This window comes from Schistocerca serialis, chromosome 1, assembly GCF_023864345.2.
Source record: "Schistocerca serialis cubense isolate TAMUIC-IGC-003099 chromosome 1, iqSchSeri2.2, whole genome shotgun sequence".
NCBI classification, from domain to species: domain Eukaryota; kingdom Metazoa; phylum Arthropoda; class Insecta; order Orthoptera; family Acrididae; genus Schistocerca; species Schistocerca serialis.
In genome coordinates this window covers 434017057-434038719 of record NC_064638.1, presented here as the reverse complement: position 1 = coordinate 434038719, position 21663 = coordinate 434017057, and the positions used below count along the sequence as shown (strand labels likewise).

General features: G+C 44.1%; 1 protein-coding gene across 1 annotated transcript in view; it reads right to left on the bottom strand.

Annotated features, from left to right (window-relative positions):
* The window catches only part of LOC126481786 (sodium channel protein Nach-like), a 130537-nt gene that overhangs the window by 10236 nt on the left and 98638 nt on the right, over nt 1-21663 (bottom strand). Inside the window, exon 7 of the mRNA XM_050105777.1 lies at nt 835-1009. Within this exon, the coding sequence (XP_049961734.1) occupies nt 835-1009 (175 nt within the window). The remainder of the gene's footprint in view (nt 1-834; nt 1010-21663) is intronic.

Below are 21663 nucleotides of genomic sequence, written 5' to 3'. Positions count from 1 at the left end.
TTTTTTTTGTTCTAATAAAACCTCATGTCATTCCAAGCATGTGTGTCAATTTTTACGTCTCTATCTACATTATTCCGTGGTTTATTAAGTTTTCAAATTTATACTGACATTTTGATCATCCAGTATATTCATTACTGCTGTTTCTTGTCAACAATATCAGTTTATTCCCAAGAATTAGCAGCTTTCACGCAGTTAATACTAGGCAGAAATCCAATCTGCATTTGGATCGCATTTCTTTGAAGTCTTGTGCAGAAAGGTGTGCAATATACTGCTGTATCCACGTGCTTCCAAATCGAAACTGAAGAATTTTCTCATGGGTCACTCCTTCTATTCTGTTGAAGAGTTCCTTGAAAAATTATGCTAATTCTTGTTGTATTGTTGACTGTATTTTCTGAAACTTATGGCTTGAATTTTTTTGGGTTCATAAACATTTTATTTTATCTATTATTACATTTAAGTTGTAATTTCATCTACTGAGACGTTCATGACCTTAGAGATTTGCTCCTCAATTTGATCCTACGGAACTAGACATGTAAATAAATCAAATAAAATAAAATAAATACTTGTTACTGCAAGCAGTGGCCTTCTGCAAGGTACCCTACTCCAAATGTCATATTCATACCGACCCTTAGCAGTGTTAATTCAGCAACTGATTGAGTCGGATCTGTTTTCTCTGAAAGCAGTAATTTCCATTGACAAGGCGTGACTAGATGTAAACTGTAGAAACGTCACACGTTCAATTTAAAACTGACGACTTTAGCGTCCATTGAAAAGCTCACTTGTGCCGTGTTATGTGCAGCTTTGTTTACATTGCAGCAAGCTACAGGCACTCACAGGAGTGGATGTGAAGTGTCGAGCCCGTTGGGTGGCGCGAAGGGCGCGGAGTTGGCCCTGATGGTGTAGTGGACGTCGCTGCACGAGGGCAGGCACTCAGGGCACTCGATGGACTCCTCGCGCTCCAGCTCCAGCCCGGGGATGCCGTCTGGCGGCCGCAGCGTTGCCCACTTCTCTGCCACAGCCAACAACGCGTCGTTCAGGGCTCTTTAATACCGGTTTTGCATCTCAGTAAGTTTAGTATTGCAAATGCAGAACACTATAGTTGAAGAGACCTAGGCCAACTGATCCTACCAGTACCAGGTGTTGACTTGGCATAGTTACGGTGTGGCATCTGGGATCATAAGCATGCAAACAGGAATGTTTCGCTTTCGGTCGTAGGTTATAAGTAAACGTCAAGAAAGTTACAGAGTACAAGCAACATAGGCAAGGTTTCTAAGAGCTGCAAAGAGATGCACCACAGCTGACAAGGATCTAAATTCGGAAATTTGAGAAGAGTTGATTATACTAGGGTTGGATAAAAAGTTGGACAACACTGCCACAACACGAAGGGTGGGCATAATGGCAGGTGCGCTGCCTGTAGCTGATAGCATAAGCTCAATTTAAGTAGTGCAGTGAGTGCCAACAGCTGTATTTGAGTCAGCTGCAATGTACACTGTCCGAAAGTGCGGGCGACCAGTTCAAGTGTCCTAACGATACGTTTAGAGAACAGGAATGATATCCATCGATGAAGATTAGAAGGTTCAAAATGGTTCAAATGGCTCTGAGCACTATGGGACTTAACTGCTGAGTTCATCAGTCCCCTAGAACTTAGAACTACTTAAACCTAAGTAACCTAAGGACATCACACACATCCATGCCCGAGGCAGGATTCGAACCTGCGACCGTAGCGGTCACGCGGTTCCAGACTGAAGCACCTAGAACCGCACGGCCACACCAGCCGGCAAGATTAAAAGGCATGTGGTCTGAGCGCACAACAGTGTTTTCAGGGATGGCGTTACGCAACATTGCCATAGTGTACAGTGGCGAATGGGTGAAAGTGTTTCGTGCTGGCAAGTATGTCATTCGAGATTGGCCCCACTTGGAATGAAGCCCCATGGACTATATGACAATTGAGCTGCGGACCCCCCTGCTGCATGTGGATCGCAGATAACCTACATCCCATCATACTTCGTGACAATGCACGATACCACACAAAGAAACACGTGCAGGAGCTCCTTCTTGTGTGGGAGTGTGAGACAGTGGAACATCCGCCTTATTGACCCAATATGAGCCCTTGTGGTTATGACCTATTCGGCGAAATGAAGAAAACTCTTCATGTTACGCGCTACAGCACAAGAAAAGACATTATCCGTGTCATGGGATGGTCTTTGCGAGACGTCGGCAAACATGGATACGCTGAGGGCACATGCACCTTCCATGTGGTGGAGAATATGATCGATATGCTGGGCCATTATATTGAGGGCATGTAATATGGTGAACGTCTCTCAACACAATCTGGTATGAATTGTACACAGAAGAGCCAAAGGAACTGGTACACCTGACAAACGCCCCCACGAGCAAGCAGAAGTGCCGCAACAAGACGTGACATGGACTCGACTAATGTCTGAGATAGTGCCGGAGGGAACTGACAGCATGAACATTCCGGGGCTGTCCATAAATTCGTAAGAGTACGAGAGGGTGGAGACCGGTTCTGAACAGTACGTTGCTAGGCATCCCAGATATGCTCAATAATTTTCATGTCTGCGGAGTTTGGTGGTCAGAGAAAGTGTTTAAACTCAGAAGAGTGTTCCTGGAGCCACTGGACGTGTAGGGTCTCGCATTGTCCTGCTGGAATTGTTTACGTCCGTCGGAACGTACAGTGAAAATGAATGGATGCAGGTGAACAGACAAGATGCTTACGTACGTGTCACCTGTCAGAGTAGTACCTAGACGTATCACGGATCCGGTATAACTACAACTGCACACGCCCCACATCATTACAGAGCCTCCACCAGCTTGAGCAGTCACCTGCTGACATGCATGGTCCATGGATTCTTGAGGTTGTATCCATACCCATACACATCCATCCGCTCGATAAAATTTGAAACGAGACTCGTCTGACCAGAGCAGTCATCAACAGTCCAATGTCGGTGTTGATTTCCCAAAGTGAGGCGTAAAGCTTTGTATCGTGCAGTCACCAACGGTATACGAGTGGATCTTTGGCTCCAAAAGCCCATATCGATGATGTTTCGTTGAATGGTTCGCACTCTGACACTCGTTGATGAAATTTGCAGCTACTTGCGGGAGGGTTGCATTTCTATGATGTTGAACGATTCTCTTCGGTCATCGTTGGTCCCGTTATTGCAGGATGTTTTTCCGGCCGCAGCGATGGCGGATATTTGATGTTTTACCGGATTCCTGATATTCACGGTAACACGTGAAATGGTAGTACGGGAATATCCCCACTTCATCGCTACCTCGTAGATGCTGTGTCACATCGCTCGTGCGCCGACTATTATACCATGTTCAAACTCACTTAAATCTTGACAACCAGCCATTGTAGCAGCAGTAACCGATCTGACAACTGCGCCAGACACTTGTTGTCTTTTGTAGGCGTTGGCGACCGCAGCGCCGTATTCTGCCTGTTCACATATCTCTGTATTTGAATACGCACGCCTATACCAATTTCTTTGGCACTTCAGTGTATCAGCGTTACTATTACTTTTTATCCAACCCATGTATTTAAAATCTTCAATAAAATACAAAAATTAAGAGTACCTGGAGTGAACACCTCCAAAGAGTGAGTGGAAGAGGATTACCTCTCCAAATACAAAAATTTAAATCAGTCGGGAGGGAGAAGAAGTCAAGGAAGACCATGAAGCGATGGCTTCCATAACAGGCTTCCATAACAAGCCTAAGGCTTGAAGTGAAGAAGAAGAAGAAGAAGAAGATGGTGGTGGTGGTGGTGGTGGTGGTGTTGATGACGTTCAGCTGTGGAAAACAATTTCTTGTGGCTCACTGACTGCACGATAGATTTAAGACAAATATAAATCTATAGACAGAATGGCAAAGGACAATACGTGAAGGCCTCAATGCCTCCTTTCTTGCCGAAACACTTCTTACAAAACCCGGAAAAAGTTAGTGTCCAGACTCTCGTGGATGACAAATAAATCGAAATTCGTGATAACAAAGCAACAGCAGAAATGAATGATACACACATGTGCGTCAGTGGCGTTGAGAAGCAGCTGAAATTACTGAAAGTCAACAAAGCCCCAGGGTCTCACCGAATGCCTGTCAGATTCTACACAAAAATTTGTGTGTGAGTTACACCCTTTTTAAATTATAATAGCTATGTGATGAGGTATCCCGAACAAAATGACCTTGTTTATAATATATGTCATGTCCCAAGGAACTATTTTCTTTTTTGTGTACTAAAATTAATTTGCGATTTATTGCTTTCGCCCGTTTCTACCGCCGGCGGCGCTGCAATTCTTCGCTTCCCAGGATGGAGCTCTTCCGCTTCTCGCGCAGGTGCAGTGACCTGGAACCCGGGGTTTAAAGGGGCCGCCGTTTCGGATGTTCATTCAGTTCAGGCGTGACTGTCTCAACGATCGCACCTGAAAATGGCGGTCAGATGGATCGCCGAAATATCGTGTATTAAAGGCGATTATATCTGGCAGCATACCCGTGAAGAACATAACCAAAGTGTGTCTGAGCACACAAAGCGCAATGGGCCTACATAAGCTCCTTCATGACGATCATGTTTCCCGAGAGCAGTGGCATTTTTAAACAAGATAATGCGCCATTTTACAAAGTCAGGAGTGTGGTGGAATCGTTCAAGAAACACATTTGCGAGTTCCAATTGATGCACTGGCCCATCCCCCAACTCGCCAGGTCTGAGCCCCATCGACCACATCTGCGATGTGACTGAACGTGGCGTCAGCCTCATCGCCCCCCTCCGCGGAATTTATGGACATCAGGTGACTTGTATGTGCAATGTGGTGCCAACTCCCTCAAACGACCTACCAAGGCCTCATTGCTTCCATGTCCTACCACGAAGTGTCGCCGCCATCATCCGTGACAGAAATGACATACCGGCTGTTAGACAGGTGGTCATAATGTTCCAGCGATCACTGTATGTCTCTGCGTCTGCTGAAAAATATAGCAACGTGTCTCGTAGTCTTTGACAGTTCTGGTCTGATCGTTCTGGGTGACCAGTCAGTAATAAGAAACTGTTGCCTAAAACAGGATGACAAATATTTGAAACAAGACTGCTTCTGTCGGAAAATGACATGCCTACCTCAATTAAAGTTCGTCTAAAAAGTACCTAAATTGGCAGTTAAAGATGTCTGGTTCCACACTCTCAGTTCAAACTGCACGACTGTTGACGAGTATTGTCTACAAATTTACACTTGAAACCACACAGATCCACAACGGCGCAGCACATTATTAATGAGATAAGGTTGCTCGTGGGGAATTCCCTGCGGAAATGTTGCATCGGATAGCGCACGACGAGACATTCCTGAACACAGTAGTCTTCAGGGAAGAGTCAGCATTTCATTTCAGTGATGTGATGAACACACACAACTCCAGGAAAAGGGGTTCAAAAATCCACATGTAACGCGGGAACGCGTTCATTACTGCCCCCAAAAGTTAATGTGTTTTTTGCCCTTAGCAAATTCAAAGCGAATGGCCCTTTCTTCTTCATGGTGAACAGATCAATGAAGATGACCGAGATTGGATGCTTTAGAACCAGCAAGACGGTGCACCACCTCATTTCCTCACGGAAGTTTGAGATTTCCTCGATAAGCGCTTCAAGAAATGGGTTCAAATGGCTCTGAGCACTATGGGACTTGACATCTGAGGTCATCAGTCCCCTAGAACTTTTAACTACATAAACCTAACCAACCTAAGGACATCACACACATCCATGCCCGAGGCAGGATTCGAACCTGCCACCGTAGCGGTCGCGTGGTTCTAAACTGTAGAGCCTAGAACTGCTCGGCCATCCCGGCCGGCTAAGCACTTCACAGGTCGGTTGACTGGCTGTGAAGGACCAATCGCATGGCCAACTCGCTCCCCAGACTTAACACCACTGGATTTCTTTCTCTGGAGTTTCATTAAAGACTCTGTGTATGTTCCTTCCCTGCCAAACAATTTAACTGGCCTGAAAAATCTAATCTACGCCGCCGTCACACAAGTTTTGCCCGATGTGCTGCAACGAGTGTGGGAAGAAATTGATTACCGGTGAATTACTGAAGGAGTTTGAAACCAATAAGTCACCAGATCCTGATGGAATCCCAATTCGGTTTTTCAAAGAGTATTCTGCGCATTTGTTCTTTACTAATCTTGCATTTATCGTGAAGCTCTAGGATAGCGCGAAGTGCCAGGCGACTGGAAAAAAGTTCAGATGACTCCTGCGTATAAGAACGGAGCGCCAAAAGTGCAGATCAGTATACCTAACATCTGTTTGCTGCAAAATCCTTGAGCATATTCTCAGTTCGAATATGATACACTCTGTTGAGACCGAGAAGCTTATACCCACGACCATCAAGGTTTTAGAAAGTATCGCTAGTGCGAAAGTCAGCTTGACCGTTTCTTACGTGACATACCGCGAATTATGATGAAGAGCACCAGGCAGATTCCATATTTCTAAATTTTCTAAGCGTTTGACACGGCGCCCTATTACAGGTTTTTACATAAGGTAGGAGCATATGGGATACGTTCACAGATCTGAGAGTGGTTCGAAGACTTCTTAGTTATAAAACCCAGTCTGTTGTACTCGACGACGAGTGTTCATCAGAGACGTCTTTTGACACTCAAGTGACACTTTTATATGTAACTTGAGCTTATTTGATAAGATATGGCACATCTACCGATTCTGAAACTTATCTCAATAAATTTCTCTATCATTACAATGCTGTAAAGTGCTTTTTTTACTCACGCTTTATACAGAAACCAGTTATCATTATATAATGGGTGGTGTGTAAAAAGCGCGGAGTGGAAAAAGTTTCTATATACATCTAAAAAGAGCCTGTAGTATTTAGTTCAGCATTTGTAATACGTCTTTGGACTGAGTCGTGTAGGTGAAATACCGCTTAAAGCATTTGAAGGGACCTAGCGACGTGGCGCGGTGATTTGAACACTGGACTCGCATTCGGGAGGACGGCGGTTCAAACCCTAAATCGCTTCAGGGAATGCTGGGATGGTTCCTTTGAAAGGGTACGGTCGACTTCCTTCCCCATCCCTGCCCAATCCAATGGGACCAATGACTTCGCTGGGTGGTCCCTTCCCCCAAATCAATCAACCAACCATTTGAAGGGGAATGTCGTGTGAGTGAACCAAAGACACACAATAAGCGAAAGTGGGATGACAACTTATTGGAAGATCCTGATACATTGTCTTGCATAAGCAAAGGAGAGTGTGTACTATTTCTGCGGCGACCTGTTTTTAGCACAGTTTGTCTAGTGTTCGCGAAGGAGCACTGCACCCACAATTAGATGGAATTAAAAAATATGAATGTGGAGGTATAACTGGCAGCTTTAGCCACTACATGTATGTTACACAGACTCTCTGTAAACCTCCATTAGGTTCGCATAGCACTGATCCCGCAAAGAAAAGCATCTGGGAAATTCGAGACTATTAAACTGTTCTGCTGCCTCTTTGTTTTACGATAAGACCATAAGAACCACATAAATGACATTAACACAGCTTACATTCCAAAGTAACATATATTCTCCAAGTGAATATCGTAATAACTATTAGGTGGGTCTTTTGTGTATTTTTATTGAACTGAGTCTAACCTTACATTTACTAAAACACTCACACATTACCATACTATTTACTCAAAACTTCCTGTGCAGTGTGGAAGCAGTTGACAAGTAGAAACGATTTCTGTTTCCTTTGAAAAGTGCTGGTATTGGCAGTCAGCAAACATTATCCCATATCATGGTTAGATATTTTCATATCAACATATTTTTCTCCTCTCTATACTACGGATAAATCATTCATTAACGAAATGATCTCAATTACTAGTATTACACCTGTTAATGGCACTGGCGCTTACGAATGTTTAATCAGTTCCTAATATCAAACTTCTAGGCGAACAACTATAACGTGAAACTGTTCTTAAAATGGTTCAAATGGCTCTGAGCACTATGGGACTTAACTACTGTGGTCATCAGTCCCCTAGAACTTAGAACTACTTAAACCTAACTAACCTAAGGACATCACACACATCCATGCCCGAGGCAGGATTCGAACCTGCGACCGTAGCAGTCGCGCGGTTCCGAACTGCGCACCTGGAACCGCTAGACCACCGCGGCCGGCGAAACTGTTCTTAACACGGCTAGCTGTTGAAGAGTTGGAAAAAAATTTCGTTTATGTACATTACATATTACCATTATAGCAAGTTTTTTTTGTGATAAGCATACTTTGTAACTTTCTGTGGATTTGAATAGGTATGTTATTTCATGCCATATTAAATGAAGGAAATGTTTGAGATACGTATCTGACACTGTGGTTGCGGCAAACAGCAGTCACGCATAGAACAGTTATAGCTCAACATGAAGTTTGTACATATTCAAGAGTTAGGAAAATGAAAAAGTTAAATAAAAGTAAGTTATCTATTTTCGTCTATGGGTACAAATCCACCTCCTTTCTGTTCTTGATTACCACATTGAAACCATAGTTTCATACTCTGTTTCATTTATTGTCTGGCTGTCTTTTTAATCGGGAAATGGTTTATAAATGGCTGATAACGGTAATCCGTGACTGACCAACGACCTGCGAAGCGTCTACTGCCCATCGGCGGGATGCATTATCACGCAGCAAAAACCCATCACCACATCGTATTGAGTCCGGTGGCAGTCGTGGAGTTCGTTAATTACTCGGTGCATAATTTGTAAATGCTTAAAGGCGGTGTTCGATAAGCAGTTTTACGCGCCGGTTGACCATTCATCTCTCGGTGAATAGGTCTCTCTTCCAGACGACTTACGGAAATTAAAAAAGATATATGTATCTTGAAGACAGAAAACTGTATCTAATTCCTTCTTAGTTGAAAGTGGTGGCGCAGAGCTATCTATAAACGTAGTAGCTGGTGACTATGTACATCCATAAATGTTTTTCAGGAACATTCAGTATTTTGTATTTGCGACGTATTTGTAACAATTTTGACTATTCCTCTGATCAACTCGACTAAATGTATGGTAATTTTGGTATCATAATCGTTTGTGAAGCTGTTACTTACATTTTAAAAATGGAAACTGTTATTTTTATTCGTGTTGTAAGACGTTATTGTGTGATTAGTATATGTGAGAAAAATTCTTGAAATACGCCAGTGTAGTGTTGTGAACTGTAATAGGTCGTTACGTGCAAGTTCCACCAGAAGAAGACTGATAATCTGGTATCGGTTGCTCGTTAAAGATAACGCTCGTACGTAGCCAGTCTACTGGTCAGTATTAATATGAAGCTATTCAGTAATGTTCTAAAAATGGTGCAAATGGCTTTGAGCACTATGGAACTTAACTTCTGAGGTCATCAGTCCCGTAGAACTTAGAAGTACTTAAACCTAACTAACCTAAGGACATCACACACATCCATGCACGAGGCAGGATTCGAACCTGCGACCGTAGCGGTCGCGCGGTTCCAGACTGTAGCGCCTAGAACCGCTCCGTCGCACCGGTCGGCAGTAATGCTCTCCGACCATATCTTAAAATTTCGCCTCCCGAATGGATACACTGCCTCAACTGCAGAACTACTTCTACCTGCGATCCTGAAGACAATGAAGCAGATAGGGCATCATCAAAGCAAGACGTTTCTCAAAAATCGGGATACCCTTAATGCACTATAAGCGTTGCAACAAACGAACCCAGTAAATAAAAAAAAACAACAAGAAACACAAGTATCATTTTGCTGGGTATCAGGCGCGCGGTAGTCAGGGACAATGAGGAAGCACACCAAGCAGCCCACGAGGCCTGCAGATGACACGGCCCGCCATTTCGCTTCAGGCTGTCGTCTCACTGTTGACGCGCAGGAAAGGGTGGTTGACAATGAGAGACAATAAGCTGCGCACGCTGGAGTCTATTATTTGGCGTGGCATATCCAGGCCTCTGAATAAAGCATTGTGCACTAACACATGGTATCGAACTCTGTCGAGTTTACCTTCCTCTCCCCCCCCCCCTCCCCTCTCCCCCTCCCCATCCCCCCTCACACACACATGCCAAACGTGTAAGTCTGTTGCCAACGAATCACCCTAAGTCTCATTTTAGCTGAGTGCATTTTACGGTAGGCGCAAATTCAATTCAGACGCGTTAGAGTGTGTGGCGCGGCGCGGCGCAGGGCAGTGTGCATTTTTGTAACTTGTTAACAGGTTCAAGTGGAACCGTGGAAATGGGGACGCAACGCGATGGTGACGCGACTCGCGCCTACGCCATGTCGCCAAGTCACATCATCTGGCGCCGCGTGTCTCGCTGTCACTGTGGTAGACGTGAGGCGGCGAGCGGGAAAGCAGTCTTGACATGTGCCCCCTTCGGCACCGCGCATGTAGGCAGTGGTAGTTGCCTTACTACTGAACATTATAGCCATGAAGTAGTGTTTCATTTTCACCATTTAAGTTCTCGTTTTTTTATTAGTACGAGGGTCACTCCAAAAGAAATGCACACTACTTTTGTAAAAATACAGTTTTCATTCTGCATCTGTGAAAGTTTTACAGTGTGTAGAAACATCCTTCTCGCATGTTTTCAAACTTAGTTCAACATGTTCCCGTGAGTGGCGCTGTCGCAGCATGTCTTCAAGATGGCTGCTACACTTGACGTTCGCGGGAAGCAACGTGCTGTCATAGAATTCCTGTACTGTGGAAACGAGACAGTGGGAAACATCCACATGAGCTCGAAAAAGCTGTATGGAGATGCTGCTGTCGATCGCAGTACAGTTATTCGGTGGTCAAGCAGGTTATGTGATGAAAGCGGGCACGGCAATATTGAGGATTGTCCTCGTAGCGGCAGGCCACGTACTGTACACACTCCAGACAATGCGCAGAGAGTTAACGGATTGGTGACTGCTGACAGACGCATCACAGTGAACGAATTGTCACGCTACGTTGGGACAGGGGAAGGAAGTATCTGCAGAATACTGGAAGTGTTGGCGTTAAAAAAGGTTTGTGCCAAGTGGGTTCCCAGGATGTTGAAGTGGCTCTCAAAGTACAAGAAAAACGGTATTCAGCGAACATTTGGAACAGTACGAGAATGTTGGAGATGAATTTCTTGGAAGAATTGTGACACGTGATAAAACATGGCTCCATCATTTCTCACCAGAAACGAAGAAGAAATCAATGGAGTGGCATCATGCAAATTCACCCAAGAAAAAAGAATTCAAAACCACACCTTCTGCTGGAAAAGTTATGGCTACTGTGTTTTTCGATTCCGAAGGACTCTTGCTTGTGGACATCATGCCAAGTGGAACCACCATAAATTATGATGCATATGTGACGACACTGGAGAAACTTCAAGCTCGACTGAGTCGTGTTCGACCACATCGGCAAAAGCAGGATGTTTTGCTGTTGCACAATGCACGGCCACGTGTCAATAAGAGAACGATGGAAGTGATCGCAAAACTCGGATGGACAACACTGAAACACCCGCCTTACAGTCCTGACCTGGCTTCATCTGACTATGATCTCTTTGGGAAACTGAAAGACTCTCTTCGTCGCACAAGGTTTGAAGATGATGACTCCCTCGTGCACGCTGCCAAACAGTGGGTCCAACAGGTTGGTCCTTTCCGTGCGGGTATACAGGCGGTGGTTCCAAGATGGCGTAAGGCAGTTGAGAGAGATGAAAATTACGTGGAGAAATGAAAATATTGTTCCTAAAGGATATATCTACACACTGTTAAAATTTCAAAGTTTCAAACATCTAGAATAAAAGATGGATTTAAAAAAAATAGTGTGCATTTCTTTTGGAGTGACCCTCGTACATTATATTTTTCAGTTATTCATATCTCTATAGTTTTGCTGTTTTGCTTCGTTGTCGTTTTTGTTTTGTCAACAAAAATGCGCCTTTCAATGTTTGGTGAGCCGTTAACTGCTGGGATTACACTGATGATCCAAAACATTAATACCCCTGCCCACCGCGACACTAAATGCCGCATAGTGGCGTTGGGGGCACGAGACGCGGCAACAAAAGTGTGTTAGCGGAGCAGACATGGACAAGGGATCACCCCAACGGAGATATGGGCTGCAAATGGGGAAATTCATTGAGGTAAACGACTTTGTCGAAGGGCACATTATTGCTACGCAGAGCTGTGAACGCTTATCGCGAAAACGGCGAAGCTGGCGAATGTTCACGTGGTTCTGTCGTGAGCATCTACGGAAAGAGGTAGAAGCACAGTGAAATGGCCCCTAGGCGCTAAGCGGTTGGACGTCCAGGACTCTTCACAAATCGTGGGATTCGGAGGCTTGTCTGCTATGTAAAGTAGGAGAGACGGTGATCTCTGGCGTCCTTGCCGAAAGAGCGAAATGCTGCTGCACGGACAAGTGTTTCGGAGCACCAGCAGACCACCCCTACGCGATCATATGTTGACACAACGACATCGTCAATTACGACTGTAGTGAGCAGGGGACCATCGGGGTTCAACCGTCGATCAACTGACACGTTCCCTCTGTTCCGGTGAATCACATTTTGGCTGCACTAGGTCGAGGGTCGTATCTACAAAAGCCGTAATCCAGGTGAATGGCGGAACGAAACGTGTAACATGAAAACCGACGCGGGCTGGTGGGAGCAATGCTATGCTATGGGAGGCAATGTCCTGCGCTTGCATGGTTCCTGTGGTAATTAGTAATAGAGTACACTCTGACACTGCGAGACACCTGCATTCCTTGATGTCTTCCCCAATATCATCTTTCAGCAGTATAATTGTCTGTATCTCAGAGTGGTTTGAGGAGCATTATAGTGAACTCACGTTGAAATCTCGGCCACCGAATTCGCCTGACGTAAATCCTATGGAGCCCATCTGGATCGATATGGGACGCCATCACCTCGTACGCATTTTAGCGGCCCTTTTTACACGAATTACATGACCTGTGCGTAGATATCTAATGTCACAACCTCCACCAACCTACCAACAAACTGTCGGATCCCTGATACGCAGAATAGGTGATATATTTCGTTCCAAAGATGCACAAACAAGCTATTAAGCAGGCGATCATAATTTTTTGGCTCATCAGCGTACATACTCAGCAAGCCCTCGTATTGCGGGTGGCGGCGTTACCTTGCCCTTGTACCTACCAGTCATTTCTTTACCTGTCCCACTCGCAAATAGAGCACATCAGTGTATATCTTCTGCCTCCACAATGTCTTCAGATCGCAAGAGTGGAAGACGATTCACCGTGGAGTTAGTGAAATAGTAAGGAATGTAATAAAATCATGTGATCAAGAGTGAAGGCAGGAAATTTTAAATACTATAAAGTGAAACAAGGTTGTCTTTGTGCTACCTATAATGCTGGTGTAATTGTGCGATGATACAAAAATGCGAAAAGTGTGAATTTCCCCAGGTGTATCCCCTCTCTGCTTCTGGTAAAAAGCGTCCAAAATCTGAATTATATAATTATCACTGTGATTGCTTGGATATCGGTGTGATAAGAGACATTATACTACATGCACGCACATCTTCACTGTAAGCCAGAAACAGGTCGAGGAACTCCAAAGCCTGAAAATATTGTAATTGGTTCGTAGTGACGAGAAAAAGCATTTCAGTGGTTGCACACGCTGTATTAGCATCAATAAACTAATTATGCAACAGACTACAGAAATGAAGAATATGCTCGGTATCGTTTCGAAAGTACCCTGAAAGGTTGTGGTGATGTATTTAATTTGCTGAAATGTATTGCTGACAAAGGCAGCCATGCAACCATGAAAATATTTTTCGGGTGACGTAGATTCTTCCCTCACAAGGCACAACTGGCTAGCTTCCATAGTCCAGTTGCACCCATTATTCTCAGCTCCTGGTGGTACACTGACCTTGTGCCCGCCCGGTTAGCCGTGCTGTATAACGCGCTGCTTCCCGAGTGGGAGGGCGTGCCCGTCCCTGGCACGAATCCGCTTGGGTGGACTGTTGTGGCGTGTTGTGGGGTTGTGAACCGCTGAGCACTACAGCAGGACGAAGCTTCTCCGATGTTTCTAGGTCCCCAGTTTAATACACAATACACACACGCACTGACCATAGTGTTGTGCAATGGATCACGTGTTTATTTTTTCTCAATAATAACTCTTTTATTTGCAGATGACATTGTCAGTTTGACAAGTCGTAGGTGAGTAACCAGCAACTGGGATGTGCCGTAGGTGAATAACCAGCAACTGGCGTTGCGCTTCGCTCTTCCTGAAGGGGAAACTCTTCATTATTTTCAGATTTCTCGGATGAAGAACAGGAAGAAAATCCTTTGGTAAGTTTCCATACCAGCCCTTTATCATCAAAAATTTGATCGATTACGGAGATTCTGTCAAAATTGCAACTCAATTGGGGATTTATTTTTGTATGAATTGTTAATCTTTTCTGATTTGAAGATGCAACATCATTTATGACTAACGGTTATATTTCTCTTGATGACAGGTCTAATCATTCTTCTTTTGCCAAAATACAGCATGATTTGCACAAATTCTTCTTCCAATAGCTATTGCAACAGAGTCCTGGTGTCCCATTAAATACACAGCTGACGACCAGTGAGAGCAATAGCTTACAAAAAAGCGAATAGCTACATACCATCTATTCTCTCGAGATAGGAGAGAGATCTACCCCCCCCCCCCCCCCCATGAACCATGGACCTAGCCGTTGGTGGGGAGGCTTGCGTACCTCAGCGATACAGATAGCCGTACCGTAGGTGCAACCACAACGGAGGGGTAACTATTGAGAGGCCAGACAAACGTGTGGTTCCTGAAGAGGGGCAGCACCCTTTTCAGTAGTTGCAGGGGCAACAGTCTGGATGATTGACTCATCTGGCCTTGTAACATTAACCAAAACAGCCTTGCTGTGCTGGTACTGCGAACCGCTGAAAGCAGGCGGAAACTTCAGCCGTAATTTTTCCCGAGGGCATGCAGCTTTACTGTATGGTTAAATGATGATGGCGTCCTCTTGGGTAAATATTATGGAGGTAAAATAGTCCCCCCTTCGGATTTCCGGGCGGGAGAAAGAAAACTGGCGTTCTATGGATCGGAGCGTGGTATGTCGGATCCCTTAATTGGGCAGGTACGTTAGAAAATTTAAAAAGGAAAATGGATAGGTTAAAGTTAGATATAGTGGGAATTAGTGAAGTTCGGTGACAGGAGGGACAAGACTTCTGGTCAGGTGACTACTAAACACAAAATCAAATAGGGGTAATGCAGGAGTAGGTCTAATAATGAATAGGAAAATAGGAATGCGGGTAAGCTACTACAAACAGCATACTGAACGCATTATTGTGGCCAAAATAGATACGAACCCCACGCCTACCACAGTAGTACAAGTTTATATGCCAACTAGCTCTGCAGATGACGAAGAAATTGAAGAAATGTATGATGAAATCAAAGAAATTATTCAGATAGCGAAGGGAGACGAAAATTTAATAGTCATGGATGACTGGAATTCGATAGTAGGAAAAGGAAGAGAAGGAAACGTCGTAGGTGAATATGGATTGGGGGTAAGAAATGAAAGAGGAAGCCGCCTGGTGGAATTTTGCACAGAGCACAACTTAATCATAGCTAACACTTGGTTCAAGAATCATAAAAGAAGGTTGTATACATGGAAGAAGCCTGGAGATACTGACAGGTTTCAGATAGATTATATAATGGTAAGACAGAGATTTAGGAACCAGGTTTTAAATTGTAAGACATTTCCAGGGGCAGATGTGGACTCTGACCACAATCTATTGGTTGTGAACTGCAGATTAAAACTGAAGAAACTGCAAAAAGATGGGAAATTGAGGAGATGGGACCTGGATAAACTGAAAGAACCAGAGGTTGTAGAGAGCTTCATGGAGAGCATTAGCGAACGATTGACAAGAACAGGGGAAAGAAATACAGTAGAAGAAGAATGGGTAGCTCTGAGAGATGAAATAGTGAAGGTAGCAGAGGATCAAGTAGGTAAAAAGACGAAGGCTAATAGAAATCCTTGGGTAACAGAAGAGATATTGAATATAATTGATGAAAGGAGAAAACATAAAAATGCAGTTAATGAAGCAGGCAAAAAGGAATACAAATGCCTCAAAAAAAGATCGAGAGCAAGTGCAAAATGGCAAGGCAGGGATGGCTAGAGGACAAATGTAAGGATGTAGAGGCTGTCTCACTAGGCGTAAGATAGATACTGCCTTCAAGAAAATTAAAGAGACCTTTGGAGAAATGAGAACCACTTGTATGAATATCCAGAGCTCGGATGGAAACCCAGTTCTAAACAAAGAAGGGAAAGCAGAAAGATGGAAGGAGTATACAGAGGGTCTATACAAGGGCGATGTACTTGAGGACAATATTATGGAAATGGAAGAGGATGTAGATGAAGATGAAATGGAAGATATGATACTGCGTGAAGAGTTTGACAGAGCACTGAAAGACCTGAGTCGAAACAAGGCCCCGGGAGTAGTAGACAACATTCCATTAGAACTACTGACAGCCTTGGGAGAGCCAGTCTTGACAAAACTCTAGTATCTGGTGAGCAAGATGTATGAGACAGGCGAGATACCCTCAGACTTCAAGAAGAATATAATAATCCCAATCCCAAAGAAAGCAGGTGTTGTCATATGTGAAAATTACCGAACTATCAGTTTAATAAGTCACGGCTGCAAAATACTAACGCGAATTCTTTACAGACGAATGGAAAAACTGGTAGAAGCCGACCTCAGGGAAGATCAGTTTGGATTCCGTAGAAATATAGGAACACGTGAGGCAATACTGACCCCACGACTTATCTTAGAAGCTAGATTAAGGAAAGGCAAACCTACGTTTCTAGCATTTGTAGACTTAGAGAAAGCTTTTGACAATGTTGACTGGAATACTCTCTTTCAAATTCTAAAGGTGGCAGGGGTAAAATACAGAGAGCGAAAGGCTATTTACAATTTGTACAGAAAGCAGATGGCAGTTATAAGAGTCGAGGGACATGAAAGGGAAGCAGTGGTTGGGAAGGGAGTGAGACAGGGTTGTAGCCTATCCCCGATGTTATTCAATCAGAATATTCAGCAAGCAGTAAAGGAAACGAAAGAAAAATTCGGAGTAGGTACTAAAATTCATGGAAAAGAAATAAAAACTTTGAGGTTCGCCAATGACATTGTAATTCTGTCAGAGACAGCAAAGGACTTGGAAGAGCAGTTGAACGGAATGGATAGTGTCTTGAAAGGAGGATATAAGATGAACATCAACAAAAGCAAAACGAGGATAATGGAATGCAGTCGAATTAAGTCGGGTGATGCTGAGGGAATTAGATTAGGGAATGAGACACTTAAAGTAGTAAAGGAGTTTTGCTATTTGGGGAGGAAAGTAACTGATGATGGTCGAAGTAGAAAGGATATAAAATGTAAACTGGCAATGGCAATGAAAGCGTTTCTGAAGAAGAGAAATTTGTTAACATCGAGTATAGATTTAAGTCTCAGGAAATCGTTTCTGAAAGTATTTGTATGGTGTGTAGCCATGTATGGAAGTGAAACGTGGACGATAAATAGTTTGGACAAGAAGAGAATAGAAGCTTTCGAAATGTGGTGCTACAGAATAATGCTGAAGATAAGATGGGTAGATCGCATAAATGAGGAGGTATTGAATAGGATTGGGGAGAAGAGAAGTTTGTGGCACAACTTGACTAGAAGAAGGGATCGGTTGGTAGGACATGTTCTGAGGCAACAAGGGATCACCAATTTAGTATTGCAGGGCAGCGTGGAGGGTAAAAATCGTAGAGGGAGACCAAGAGATGAATGCACTAAGCAGATTCAGAAGGATGTAGGTTGCGGTAGGTACTGGGAGATGAAGAAGCTTGCACAGGATAGAGTAGCATGGAGAGCTGCATCAAACCAGTCTCAGGACTGAAGACCACAACAACAACAAGGAGAGAGATAGTGACCTCCTCCCAAGTCTAAAGAAAAATTCTGTATGCTAGCTAATTTTGTACATAGCAATATATAGAGGGTGATTTTTTCCACCGCCGGCCGGTGTGGCCGTGCGGTTAAAGGCGCTTCAGTCTGGAACCGCGTGACCGCTACGGTCGCAGGTTCGAATCTTGCCTCGGGCATGGATGTGTGTGATGTCCTTAGGTTAGTTAGGTGTAAGTGTTTCTAAGTTCTAGGGGACAGATGACCACAGATGTTAACTCCCATAGTGCTCAGAGCCATTTTTTTTTCCACCGTGTAAGAATGTAGCGACTGATCAATGAGAGGGTACAGAACAAAAATGGCCTTATGAACTTATGTCCGGAAATATATGGTTTGCATGCTAGAGACGATTTATTCAATCATATTTTGTCACAGAGACTGCAGTCTAATACGCGGTGTAGCACGCAGCCACAGTTAGAGTATGCATGGTTTCCTACTAGAGGGAGGTACTATTCCTCATACGTCATGCCCTAGCACCCTCTCCTGCCATAGTAATTGGCATTGTTGTGTGATTCACTTCTGTTGCTGACTCACCTTATAGTTGATGTGATACAGCATGGTTCCGTATTCTAATCGAGAGCTTGCCGAAATGGTGTTTACTTGCGGAAAGGCTAATGGCAACGGGCGGCGGGCAGCAAGGTTGTATCAGGAGACCAATCACCGCCAGCAACGATCACAACATTCAATGTTTGCAACAGTGTTTCGGCGTTTGCTGAGACAGGGTCGCTTCAGGAAATAGGAAATCATGAAGCACGTACCCGAAATACTCAGCGATGTATTCATACTGCCTTTGACACTGTTCGGATGCAGCCTGGCAGATGTGAACGTGTGAGACAGAACATCATATGCCACGTATACGCATGCGTTGAGCTCCACTGGAAACCATTTTCAACACCCACTGTAACTGGGGCTGCATAGTGCAGAGCGTATTAGACCGCAGTCTCTGCAACATTGTGTGACTGAATAAATGGTCTCTAGCAAGCAAACAACGCACTTCCGGACATCTTTAGATCCTTTTTGTTCCGCATCCTCTCATCAATCAATCCATAGTGTTTGTACAGTAACCCCTATTTTTCACTGCGAATGTTTCGTTTTTCACGCAGTGTAGCACTTAAATAAAAATATCGAAAGAAGTATGACCATTAGCGAAAAGATGAGCACTTCACCATGAAGTTTACACATAAGGCTACAAGTAATACAAAAAACAATTTTTTTTACCGAATAGTTTCCGTAAAATCGACCGTGCTATACGTGTCTCATTCTGCACTAAGATTTATACCTTGACAATAGGACAATAACAAGTATAAGTGAGGATCTGCTCTCTATTTTGGTTAACGACATGACGAGTGTAGTAAGGCTTTATAAACTTGTGTACTGTCATCACTCCGGCCTAACCTTATAGCCTATATGTTTTAGTGTACTGTGGAGTGGCTGGTTTATCCTTTTCACTCTATGATCAGAAAGCATATTTATATGCTGTACTGCGTTAAATAGTTTCCCTGAAATTCTCTTTTTTATCATAAGTTTTGGAATTCATATAGGGTATTTCAAAGCCTTTTCAAAAATCATCCTGGGATGATAGATCACGTCATGGGAAATGATTTTTTTTTTTTTTAAATAAAATGTTCGCTTAAGCTTGTTGCCGATGCAAGCCGTCTGTTATAACCGATTATGTTTCTGGGAGGCAACAGGATGTAGGCACTCTGCGGCATTCGTATGCAATGCATGTTGCCTGCAAGCCAGTCATCTGCTCCGCGTGAAAGGTGGTAGGCTGCTTCTAAAATATCTTTCTGCACTCATTCTTAATGTTTTCTTCTTGAAATTTCTTGTTGAAATTAACCCTATCGCTTTACTTGGGAAGGCAGTATGTTCGCGTGCGTGTGTGTGTGTGTGTGTGTGTGTGTGTGTGTGTGTGTGTGTGTGAGAGAGAGAGAGAGAGAGAGAGAGAGAGAGAGAGAGAGAGAGAGAGAGAGAGAGTGTTTTTGTACGCGTGGTCTCATAAAAACTTTGAACTGGCGATAAGTACCTAGCTGTCGTGAGCCCAGATCAGTATATCACCATTATCATCATCTAACAGAGGGTTACAGTGATTAAAAATAACATACAACAGTAACACTTGTTTATACGCACGAGATAGGTGCCAATAGAAAATACTCCCCTGTGTTGGGTTTGAACCGTTGAGTGCCTGTAAACCAAGTGTTAACAAACAAGTAAAAATAAGGGGCTGAAATATGTTTCTGACGTCAAATACGTTTTCAGATATTTGATTCAAGCAAAGTTCGAGAGCTGGCAGCACCAGTACTTTATCAACCTCATTTTTACAGTGATTCGTCATTAGTTCAGCCTAAACAGGCTCGCTTCTTTAAAGTACACATGTCGGCGGAGAAACATCGCGGGTGCTGAACTTTTGTTTCTTTCTTTTAAGTGTTGTGATTTACTGTCTCTCCTGACAGTCAACGAGATTCATTAAAGAGTAATACAGATCATTGTCTCTTCTAGTGTTGTGAATATATCCGTTACTCTCCAACTTAGATGAATGGTTGATTACAAATTGCATACAAAAATAAATGTATAACGAAATATACCCAGCTGCTTGAAGTGCTCAAGCCGTATGTACACTACTAGTCATTAAAATTGCTCCACCACGAAGATGACGTGCTACAGATGCGAAATTTAACCGACAGGAAGAAGATGCTGTGATATGCAAATGATTAGCTTTTCAGAGCATTCACACAAGGTTGGCGCCGGTGGTGACACCTACAACGTACTGACATGAGGAAAGTTTCCAACCGATTTCTCATACACAAACAGCAGTTGACCGGTGTTGCCTGGTGAAACGTTGTTGTGATGTCTCGTGTAAGGAAGAGAAATGCGTACCATCACGTTTCCGACTTTGATAAAAGTCGGATTGTAGCCTATCGCGATTGCGGTTTATCGTATCGCGACATTGCTCCTCGAGTTGGTCGAGAACCAATGACTGTTAGCAGAATATGGAATCGGTGGGTTCAGGAGGGTAATACGGAACGCCGTGCTGGATCCCAACGGCCTCGTATCACTAGCAGTCGAGATGACAGGCATCTTATCCGCATGGCTGTAACGGATCGTGCAGCCAGTCTCGATCCCTGACTCAACAGATGGGGACGTTTGCGAGACAACAACCATCTGCACGAACAGTTCGACGACGATTGCAGCAGCATGGACTGTCAGTTCGGAGACCATGGCTGCGGTTCCCCTTGACGCTGCATCGCAGACAAGAGCACCTGCGATGGTGTACGCAACGACGAACCAGGGTGCACGAATGGCAAAACGTCACTTTTTCGGATGAATCCAGGTTCTGTTTACAGCATTATGATTGTCGCATCCGTGTTTGGCGACATCGCGGTGAACGCACATTGGAAGCGTGTATTCGTCATCGCCATACTGAAGTATGACCCGGCGTGATGGTATGGGGTGCCAATGGTTACACGTCTCGGTCACCTCTTGTTCGCATTGACGGCACTTTGAACAATGGACGTTACATTTCAGATGTGTTACGACCCGTGGCTCTACCCTTCATTCGATCCCTACGAAACCCTACATTTCAGCAGGCTAATGCACGACCGCATGTTGCAGGTCCTGTACGGGCCTTCTTGGATACAGAAAATGTTCGAATGCTGCCCTGGCCAGCACATTCTCCAGATCTCTCACCAATTGAAAACGTCTGGTCAATGGTGGCCGAGCAACTGTCTCGTCACAATACGCCAGTCACTACTCAT